This window comes from Nansenia antarctica (genome assembly GCF_963989245.1).
Source record: "Nansenia antarctica genome assembly, chromosome: 1".
Taxonomy (NCBI): domain Eukaryota; kingdom Metazoa; phylum Chordata; class Actinopteri; order Argentiniformes; family Microstomatidae; genus Nansenia; species Nansenia antarctica.
Genome location: NC_137674.1, coordinates 44926384 through 44938014, shown reverse-complemented (window position 1 = coordinate 44938014; position 11631 = coordinate 44926384). Strand labels below are relative to the sequence as shown.

Here is an 11631-nt window from a genome sequence, read left to right as displayed (position 1 = left end):
GTGCAATGGCCTGAAAGACCGAATGTGTCTGTTACAGACACATTCTGTATCTCTCCCCTTCCCTCTATTCCTCTCTCTCTCAATAGTTCGCAGACCTGCACATATCAGAGAGCCACAACTTATTGAAGTGAGGGCAAATTGGCCACATCTGGCTTCAATGCAATCCTATTTACTTCCATTATAAATCCCAGGAATGGGCCATTTCCTTGGACATAGTCGTCTCCTGACGTTCCTCCTCTCCTCTCCTCCATCTGCCTGCTCTCTTTCTGTGCCCATAGTTGAGAGACATTAACACAATCATTACTTTACTTGGGAGGAGGAAAAGAAAGATTGTCTGCTGCCTGGCACTGATTTTGGGAAGGAGGGAGGGTGAGAGGACATCAAAGTGGCCTCTCGTAACCCCTCCTCCCTGCCCTTTGCCCCTCCCCCCCCCGCCACCCCTAAATCATCAGCAGCAGCCTTGGGGCGCCTGTCACAGGGCCTAACTCCTCCCTTTCCCCTCTGACCCTCCATCATTGGCTCCAGACCTGTCCATCTCTCTCTGTCTGTCAGTCTGTCCTGGGGTGATGCGACCACTAACAGGAAACAGACACACACAGCCAACTATCTGTAGAGGGATTATCCTCCATGCCACTGGTCACGACTGCCAGCCATTCAGCTTTTCCTCGTAAGGGATCTACACAGCCACTGTAAAGAATGTCCTGATTCACGGCCCTTTCCTAATTTAGGGTTGAAGTACTTTGAAGCAGCCAACCCCACCCCCTTGATTACCCCACTCTATAATTCCAGTTGTATCTACTCTTGACGAGATAGGACTGTAGGGAGTGTGTGTGTGTGTGTGTGTGTGTGTGTGTGTGTGTGTGTCTGTATATTCTGTATGTCTGTATGTTCAGCCTGAGGGGGGGTAGTGAGGGGGGGTAGATCCATGCTGTGATACCATTACCAGAAAACATCTGGAATCCTAATCCCATGCAGGGAGGCTGTGCAGCTCCCCTGAGTACGTGTTTGAGGCTACGTTACATTTGGGATAATTCTTCTCCCATTTCCCAAAATAAATCATGGGGTTTTGATCGCACGGTCACACATCCCTAATGCACGTAGCACAGATCTCTGTATGTCGCTAGATTTCGCGCAAATAAGATAAAATGACGACGGATCGGGTCATTCATATCTTAGCCAATCGACAAAATCTAAAAAGACACTTCAATAGAAAAGAAGACCTCTTAATATCGGAAATAAATAAATAAAAATAAAAACACGACATGGACCTAGCCAGTGTGCTCCGCTCACAACACGGTCACCGTGGAAAACTTTCATCATCACCACCACCCTCCTCCTCTGTACCTGGTTCCATCACCACCACCCTCCTCCTCCTCTTCACCTGGTTCTATCACCACCACCCTCCTCTTCACCTGGTTCCATCACCACCCTCCTCCTCCTCCTCACCTGGTTCTCGATGGCCTTCCTGTTCTTGGGGTCGTGGACCACGGCCAGCTGCAGCTCGGCCATCTTCTTCATCTTGCCGTCCATGTCTATCTTCTGCAGCAGGCCTCTGATCTGGCTCCTCAGCAGACGCAGCGTGTCCTCCTTGCCCTGGCGTTTGGCCAACAGAGAGGCGCTGGCCGAGTGGATGGCTGTCACCCAGTTCTCCAGGTCCGTCTGGTTGCTGGCCTGAGGACAAACACACACACACACACACACACACACACAGGTTGGAGGTTACACCTAGGGCTGTTACGATTATTCGACGTCGTCGACGTCATCGACTACGTCAATACGTCGGTTAGCGTAATATGCGCCGGTTAGTCGTAAATAAACAAAATGGCGTTTTTTTTTTTTTTTTTTTAACCTTTATTTTACCAGGCGAGACAATTAAGTGTATGAGTGAAAAATGGATAGCTACTAGCTAATGTTACACAAGCAATGTAGCTCACCACAGTTCGTATGTCTTGTCTTCTGGTGTTAGTAACGTTAGCTATGTAGCTGGCTAGCTACGGTAGCCTATTGTCATTGTGGTGCGAGCACGTTATCTAGCTCGTAGCTCGCATGCTACGTTAGCATCAATTTAGCTAATCATAACATAGCAGCGAGAGTAACATTAGCTAGCTATGTGTTGTGGTGATGGACATACTTCTAAATGGCCATGTTGGCATTCAAGTTGGCTAAACATAGCAGTGAGGTGGAGACAAATACGGTACGTCTTTTTTTCTTTCTTTTTTTTTTTTTTACAGTACAAAAATTATCGTTAGACTTATCGATAAATTAGTCGTTAGACTAATCGAATAATCGATAAAATAATCGCTAGATTAATCGTTAGAAAAATAGTCGTTTGGGACAGCACTAAACGTTAGCTAGCTATGTGTTGTGGTGATGGACAGACTTCTAAATGGCCATGTTGGCATTCAAGTTGGCTAAACATAGCAGTGAGGTGGAGACAAAGAAGTTTTTTTTTTTTTTTACAGTACAAAAATTATCGTTAGACTTATCGATAAATTAGTCATTAGACTAATCGAATAATCGATAAAATAATCGCTAGATTAATCGTTAGAAAAATAGTCGTTTGGGACAGCACTAGTTACACCTACTGGCCTGTATATGGTTTCTAGTAGGGGTCTCTCCCTGAAAAGCATTCATTTTGATTTATTTCTATTTAAATAAAATTCAATTTCTTAATTTAGAGTCATGGTTGGTTGTAAAAGCCAATGCCCTTACCAGCAGTGACACAGCCAGATGAAGGGAATGTGATGTGGTAAATGACACAATGACAACTTCATAGTGATTGACAGCTCTTCACTCGTTCAGTGCAGAGGGTATATCACCCAATATGTCACGTGTGGCTTTATTCACAAAAAATGCATAAATGACAATGCTTCATTTTGTAGCCAATCAAAGTATTGTTGCTAGGTAAATACCACATAAAACACTTCGCCCTCCAGGTGGTGAGTTTTACTGAATCCTTCGGCAGTTAGTGAGTTAAAGAGCAAAGCCGCCTGGGAACCTGACGCATTACCCAACCTTTAAATGTCACAATGGGTACCGTCAATCCGTATGGATATAAATGATTTATTTAATTATCAGGCGATATGAAGTTGTGAAATCTGAGAGAAACACAAGCATGGAGTCTACCAAACCTGAGGGGAAACCCAAAAGGTTCTATGGTACTTTGGTTTATAGAGTCAACCGTTTACTGAGCAAGGGACTCCAGAGAGATGTAAACTCCCTACCTCCCTAGGTTATTAGATCTACCCTGAACACCGCCACTGGGAGTTCATGCGATACTTGGTGGGGCTTGTAAACTCCAGTAAGGTCGAACACGCTGCGAGCGACGAGGCCAAGTTCCACTTAGTTTCTGCATCCAACAGTGAAAATGAGGTCAGCAAAGCTCACACAGACAATAAACTAAAATGTGCTCCCTCACTCAAAAACCCTCCAGCTGGAAAGTTTCACCCCCCCCCCACTCCTCCGTAATCATTGCTGGAGTCTCTAACTTAATCTCCTCAACTACATCGTGAAAAGGCACAAGGAGTGTGTGTGTGTGTGTGTGTGCGCTCGTCTGCGTGTGTATATCCATTGTGCCCCAGTGTTCAGCCGACACAGTGTGTCTGATCTGGTAGCAGACTACAGGACTGGAGGGACACGTCACTGCGGCACGCACCGCTTGGTTGACCAAGCAGGAAGGAGACTATCAAACCAGGCTGCCACAAGCCCCGCTTCGACACGCTACGTTTTCCACCGGCCAAAAGAATTCCTCGCTAATGAACAGCTTCTGGTCCTCGTTTGTGTCGTCGGATCGGAAGGCGGTGAGCACGGAGCACGGCGGCGAGCGGAGCTGAGCGATACGAGGTCGTCTGACTGAGTGCCAGCGAGACGTGCTGCTCGGCAAACTAACGCCATGCAAGCAGTGGAAGGGGGGCGAGGGGGGGGCATGTGTCCATCAACACTGATGGAACTGGACTGGAGACTGGAGTTTGATGTTGAGACCATTGTAAACAGGCAGAGAAGCACGACACACACAGCTGTGTAGAAAACCCATGGTGTTTTGTCATTTATAGCCTGATGTAGTGCGTGACCAGACTCACACACAACATCATATTCATTATGACAATACTACACGTTTTAGAGGGCATTCTGTAGGGCAATCTTGTATCTAAATCCATCCATCCATCCATCCATCCATCCAGATGGAGGATGTTAGCGAGTTGTGTTGTAGAAGCGGTCGTTTCTCACCTGGAAGAGGTAGACGTCTCCGTAGGTGTTGCTGAGACAGAAGACGTTCTCCTTTTTGGGGTGTTCCGGCACGGCCTGGACGATGCTGTCCTCGGCCAGCAGGGCATAGCGGGGGGACAGCTCCTGCTCTGGGGAGCCCTTACCATTGCTCTCATAGAACAGCAACGTACAACCTGGAGGGGGAGGAAGAAGAGGGAGAGTGGGGTGAGAAAGAAAATATGAGTGTGAGAGAAAGGAAGAGAATGCTTAGGATGGAATGAGAACACCATGGCTACTTCTTGTCCTGAATAGGGGACTGAGACAAGCTTCAGAACGGGGGTGGAAAGTGGTTGCAAATGGCATACCATCTTTCAAGAAATCTGGCTCAAAATTGTGAATTTGTGAGTTGTTTTTTTTCCTTCATTTCTCAGTGGTGCTTGAATAAATACTTTTTAGAGTGATGGCTGAAGGATACACGCACACATCACACAGATCACACACATCACACACATCACACACACACTCACACACACACACATCACACACACACACACACACACATCACACATCACACATCACACACACACATCACACACACACACAAGCCTGGAGATTATCCATTTAGCAGGTAAATGCGACAGCATAATACCCTGTAAGCTGTTAGGATATTGGAGGGGGATCAGTCAATGGCAGGTGTAATGCACAGGCTAAGTAAATGAGGTGGACTCTCCCAAGGACAGCCACGGCCGTCTTCAAAGAAGCAACGCACGTGTGGAGCAGGTCACTGACCTCCCTTATGAAAACGTAATAGCACTTTAACAGAGAGAGTTTAACAGAGAGAGTTTCACTTGACTTGGATGTGATTTAGGAAACTGAGCTTCCCTCTGCACTGCTCACGAGTCAGCAGCAAACTCAATTCCAGTGAGATATATTCAACAACCGCCTCGGTTCTCATCAACTAGATATGGACTGTGATATCCCCCACCCGTCGGACCCTCCGCCCTCCCTGCTCACCTTTGAGAGTGACCCAGTACTGCTTCCACTTGCGCCGTGTGACCTGCTCCAGCTTGCGGTCCTTGTGCAGGGTGAGGAGCGGTTTGAACCACAGCCAACCTGCCCGTCTCACCACCCCTTGCTCCTTCTCAAACAGCAGATCCAGCTGCTCCAGGGAACCGCCTGTCGACTCGCTGCTGCTCTCCCCCTCCTCGGTGCCCGTGGACGGGTCTCTCCTCTCGCCGCTGACCCCTGCTCCACCACCACCACCACCTCCGCCGCGTCCGGTACCGGTCTCCAGCTCACGCATGAAGTTCTCATAGATGTTCTGGCGAATCACGTCACTGTTGCCGGGGTGGAGAGCCCCTGACGACTGGGCCCGGGAGGCTCCTCCCCCTCCACCAGGGTACCAGAGCAGACTGGACACCAGGGAGGGGGAGCTGGTGTCGGCCGTGAGGCCATCTACGCCGCTGTCAAAGGCCTCGCCAGGGTCCTTGTATCTGGGCTCCTGGAGGAACACGGAGGGGGAGGACAAGGGTGAGGAGGATGGGGAGGAGAGCCAGGGATGAAAGAGAGTGGGGAGAGAATGTGAGGAGGAGAGATGGAGAGGGGAGAGAGGATGAGGGGAAAGGGGGTGAGGAGAGAGAGGGTGAGGAGAGAGAGGGTGAGGGGAGAGGGGGTGAGGAGGAGAGATGGAGAGCAGAGGGGGTAAAGAGAGAGTGAGGAAAGTGAGTAGAACAAAGTCACCTCTGTCTACTACAACTAACAAGTAAAACATATTACTGTTGCTATGACAAAGTTTCCAGAAAGAGGAAGCTAATTTAACTTCTCAGGCTGGAAACCTGGTCGAACTGGAATCCTTGAGACTCACAATTCTCACAAGACAATTTCACTGTGGCGTCCTGACCCCAGTAGACAAACACTTGACGGAATTGCGGCCTTTCGTTGCTAATGAAAGCCTACCTGCACTTGATTAGATTGCAGCATTGATTCTCCCCCTGGCAACTGTCTGGAGTGCACTTAAAACACAGAACACACACACACATGGCTCCAGTGCCTTTGCTAAGCCACCCTCTGAGTCACAGTCTCCATCAGTTTCCCTCTGCCTCCCTCACTCCCTCCCCCTCACCGCCTCCCTAAATCTCCCTCACTCCCCCATCACCTCTCCCAATCTCCCTCTGCCTCCCCTATCCTCCCTCTGCCCTGACCCCCCACCCCCCCCATTCTCAGCACTCAAAACAAGCCAGAGACAAAGTCCCAGTTCCTAATGAGAAACAGCTGGTTGAGTGCTTGCTGCAGCAACAGCAGCGTGACCCTGAACCCACAGCAGAGCCCTGGAATCCAGGTGAAGGGGAACGAGAACTGGAGTTAGTCCTGATTATGGTCAAGTTGATGAAAGGAGGCAGCGTGGCCAGACTAGGTGATATACAGCCACCGGGGCACCGGTGGTCAGAGTGGCCCCAGTAGAGCTAAGGGGATCCAGACAGGACTGGAGTCCCAGTACAGAGCACCAGGCAGGGGGGAGAGCTATGGCAGTGTGCCCCTCTGAACCAGTACTGTTCACCTCATCCATGACAGCAGGTAGCCTCTAAAAGCCCTGAATGGCTCCAATTACACGACCCAAACCCCAGTTGGACATTCACACTCGGCCTGTGAACAATTCACAGTTTGAGACAGAGTACTGAAAGAGACCATTTGTTCATCTCTGTTCTGGGGGCCGAGGACTCGCTGGTCTGGCACAGGACGTAAATCTGTCTCCGTGTCGGGTGTGTAGGGATGTCGACTTAAAGGGCGATGGTCAGAAAGCTTCTTAGAGACCTCGGAGCCTGATAACCTGGATAGCTTTCACAACTGTCCCTCTAAAGCTTTCCCTCCCATGTTATACAGGATAACAAAGTAAACCTAGAGAAGAGGAATGCTGTGGGTCCTAGCCTCGTCCTAAAACCAGCTAAGCACAAACACATGCCTGGAGATTACCAAGCCTACCCAGAGAGCAGGAGAGGCTTAGGAGAGGACACTACCACTTGAAAGTAAAAGTGCTGGTTGCTGCCCTCATCACACTAAGATCTAAATGGAAAAAAAAAAAAGCGAAATCTAAAACAAAACAGTAAGACCCAAACGAATGACACAGGATGTTCAGTTTATGTAATTTTCTCTCCCTTTTTGAAGGGAGCACCTATGAAGGAGGTCCTATCCAGACGGGCTCTCTGGGGACGGGGATAGGATGGTACCGAGGAACCCGGGGCGGCTCCACCAAACATTCAGGACAGAATCACCATGACAAGCAAATCATTAACAGGAGACGTTAAATCTGCAGCTGAGACTTAGTTTCACTCTAACAAAGCATCTCAAAGGCTTACAACAATTTTCTTGGCATGATTTGAAACACATTTAGAAGTTGTAAAAAGCAACTGAATTAGCGCATGTAACGTTTGATTTCAAGCCTCAGTCAGAGGGGACACACTGAACTCTTGCTGAGTTCATTTGGAAATATCTAATAAGCAAATTTTAGGCAATCAACTAATCAGTTTTTGTTGTGGAAAACATGACTATGATGGCTCTCTCTCTCACTCTCACACACACACACACACACACACACAGTCTCTCTCTCTCTCTCTCTCTCTCTCTCTCTCTCTCTCTCTCTCTCTCTCTCTCACACACACACACACACGCAAGCACACACACAGTTTATTTTATATTTTAATTTTTATTTAATATACAGTACAACTCATGGCTATTCTCATCCTCTCTTTCTCTAGGAACGAGCCTAGTGTCATTTTACTGACGCAGTACGGTCCAGGTTTCAGCTGTCAGCCGGTACTGCCCTTCCCGACATCACACAGTTGTACATTCCTAGGGTTGATGCACCACTCAATACTCCTCTCAACTGTCCAGTTTAACCCTCTCAATAACCTTTCACTCAAATAGCCCAATGTCCAAACCAAACCGTTAGGGTGAAATCCGACACTAACAAACAATCTCAGTTCACTATAACCACCAACACAAAAATGTAACACTTTCATGCCTGGAAAAAAGTCTGAAATCATCACAATACAACGACAAAAATTTGCGTCAAGCTACGTGTCTCAGACGAGGCATGCTACATGCCCTTGCCCTTGGAATAAGGTTGGCAGAAGAAAATTAAACTGCCATAATGTGTACCCACCCAGAAGTAGTCATGACATCTGCAGACGCCCCCTCGGATTCTCATCCTCTCGTCTCTAGTCATACCCTATACTCTGCTAGCGAGCTCCTCACTCTCTACGCTCCCTCACAAAAACACCTCTCGCCGCACCGCCTGTGTCACAAATTTCATTTGGTGCTACCCTGCGGCTCCTCGGCCCTCAGACAGCTGGTAGCACGGCGTTAACGGCTAACGGTTCCGTTCCGGGCGACGCCACACTGCTGTGGCACATGGCCCAGGTGAACTTAGTCAGCCAAGAAGCTGTCACGACAACGCTTCCTCTGCCCTCCCTTCCCTAACAAGTTGGGAGGGGACGCTGGTTTTAAGACTAGCACAGGTAGATTTCACAAAAACATCACCATATTCCCCTATGGAGCGACAGCTGGCCATAGCCCCATACATTGAGAGGGACATTCCTATAGGACAGACCTAATGCAGCCATACAGTATCAATGCTAACTCAACACAACAAACAGCTAGCTTTACTTTCAGCTTTAAAGTCATACGTCTAGACTGGGATAATTCACTTCTACAGACTACAAGTTAACTACACGGGAGGACTAGTTGTATGCTAACAGGACAAACTCCAAACACACCTATATTCTTATAAGGCCTATTATGATTTACATACCATGCGTTGACGATCTCTATAGAGTGTTAGAGGTTATTAGAGGTTATTGTGCGATAAATATCAAGACATTCCAGAGGCTAATGTTCAAAGGTCAGTCCAGAAATTGAAGAGAGGTTGGGTATTCCAGCAAGACAATGACCCAAAGCATGCCTCAAAATCAACCATGAAGTACCTCCAGGAAAGATGGATGAAGGTTTTGGAATGGCTGTCACAGGCCCCAGACTTGAATATTATTGAAAATATGTGGAGAGACCTCAAACATGCCGTGCATGCAAAAAGGCCGAAGAATATTTCTGAGCTAGAGGTGTTCTGCCAGGAAGAATGGGGAAAAATTCCAAAAACAAGAATTGAAAGACTCTTAGCTGGCTACTAGAAGCGTTTGCAAGCTGTTATAGTTGCCCGAAGGGGAGTTACAAAGTACTAGCTGACAGGGTTCAACGATTGCACATGGCCTTTTTTCTTGTTTTATTATTTTGAAAATTATTTTTTAACTTGCTTTAAAATGTGATGAAATGTGTCATGTTTAACTTTGTACCATTTAGACTAGATTAGGTTTGCTTCTTTTCACTTAGTTATTAATTGTAAAAGGCATTTTGACTAGGGGTGCCCAAATGTTTCCACCCCACTGTATACGGACCCTGTGAAGGACAACAGGAGTTCATACACTGATCAAACAGCACCCTATACCCCATGTTGTGCACTACATACGAACTATGCCGCCATTTCAGCTGCAGCCTGAGAGAATCAAGACCCTGAGAGTCAACACAGACAAGAAAGAGAACAGACATACATACATCCTAACATCGCTAACTCACCTGTGTCTTCTTCTTCTTCCTGCTGAGACTTCCTGTCCAGTCGCTGAGGCGTCTCATACGGCTTCTGAGGGAGTCCTTCTTATGGGTGCTGCCCCCAGTGCTGTGTTGGTCCTGGTCCTGGTCCTGGTCCTGGTCCTGGTCCTTGTCCTGTTGCCGGGCCTTCCTGCAGGGCAGGGTGTAGGATGAGTACTGCCTGGCCTCCGGACACACCTCCTCAGCTGGAACATCCAGGACCGAGGCGAAGGACGCCCGATTCTGGCGCTGGTTCTGGGGGTGGGGGAGATGTTGGTACTGGCCAGATAGGTCCTTTGCAGTGGGGAAGGTGACGGCCATGTTGGGGTCCCGGTAGAGGTCTGTGATGGACATGGGGGGCTGTTGGTCAAGGGAGCCCGTCTGATAAACCCTGCTGTTACTCTGCTGTAGTTTCCTGCTGGAGGAAGAGCAAGGGTTGTCCTGCTCGCAGAGCTCTGCACCAGGCCCCCAGGGCGAGTCGTACCAGGAGCCGTCAGAGCTCAGCGAACTGCCCTTGCTGGTGGAGGTGGAGGTTGAGGTGGGTGCTGGAGCTCCGCAGTGGGCCTCGGGCCTCCTGTCGCTGGCCCCAGGCAGGGTAGGGGTAGACTCCAGGGTGGGGGAAAACTTGAGGAGCTGTACCGGCCCGGAGGCCTCGTCCAAGAGCAGGGCACCACCAGAGGTGTTGGTGAACTCTACCCGTAGGCTGCCGTCCTTCTTGATCACCACCCTGGGACTACTCTGTTCCTCAAGGCCCGCATGCCCATCCCCGTTCAGATCCCTCCCTGGTCTCCCATACGGGCTCTCTCCATCGAGTCCACTCCCCTCGAAGGGATAGCCGTTTTCAGCTGTCAGACGCGAGTGCCCCCCTGACGACGATCCATGCCAGCGATGCCCATTCGGACTGCCCTTCACCCCCTTGGTGACGTAGTCGTAATGCCGGGAGACATAGGACGTGCGACTTCTGGGCGGAGAAAGGCAGGCGCGGTTGTTGGCTCTGGTCTTGTACGTGGAGACGCCCGGCCGACCTTTCCACCACGCATGGGGCGACAACATGTCTTCTTTGGCGGAGCGGAACTTTAGTGAGTAGGGTTTTTGTTTCCCAGGGAGGATACAGCTGGTGCCCTTGGGACCCTGAATGCTATACTGGCTCTCTGAGTTTCCCATTGTGATTCTGGAGGGGCAAAACAGATAGTTTTTCATGTTATCTGAGATATGTAAGGCAGACATCTGTTGTATGGCATCATCTCAAGTATGCTCACCGCACTGCTGTGAGAGGCCTTTTTACTGTAAGTCACATTGGTCATGGCTTATGATTGGCTCCATATGGACATTACAACACGACTCACACTGACAAAACGACCCCTGGGAGATGAAGTTAGAGACTCAATAACATCAAACAGGCTAACATCCGAGTGAGAAGAAGACCAAAGAAAAGGCATAATTGCGGAGAGCGTATAATACTCTAAAGACCATCTCGTAATTACACAGCCCCTTTCATTTGACTCCATTCCCGTGAAAAGTGAGTTAGACGAACAAGCATTAAGCCGTCATGGGTGTTACATGTGACGAGGCGGTGTGAAATGACTTCCAGACGAACCCTAAAGCTCTTAACTGAGTGATGGAAGGCCATGACCACTAGACATCCACACGTGGTTGATGGAAGTCAAGCTGAGTAACTGTACAGTCATTGAAGAAAAAGAAGCTCGGTTTGACGGCTGTAACATATGACGGACTGTAGCTGAGGCCCACTTGTTGTTATCGTAGCCATTGCATAATCATGTTAAGAAATGC

The 11631-nt window shown here is 48.8% G+C and overlaps 1 protein-coding gene across 1 annotated transcript in view; it reads right to left on the bottom strand.

Moving 5' to 3' along the window:
• Positions 1-11004, bottom strand: part of tiam2a (TIAM Rac1 associated GEF 2a) — a gene marked incomplete at both ends in the record, with an annotated part of 47786 nt that extends 36782 nt beyond the window's left edge. The window contains 4 exons of the mRNA XM_080523192.1: positions 1447-1671; positions 4228-4400; positions 5221-5707; positions 9829-11004. Coding sequence (XP_080379318.1) covers positions 1447-1671; positions 4228-4400; positions 5221-5707; positions 9829-11004 — 2061 coding nt within the window. The remainder of the gene's footprint in view (positions 1-1446; positions 1672-4227; positions 4401-5220; positions 5708-9828) is intronic.
• Positions 11005-11631: the final 627 nt, after the last annotated feature.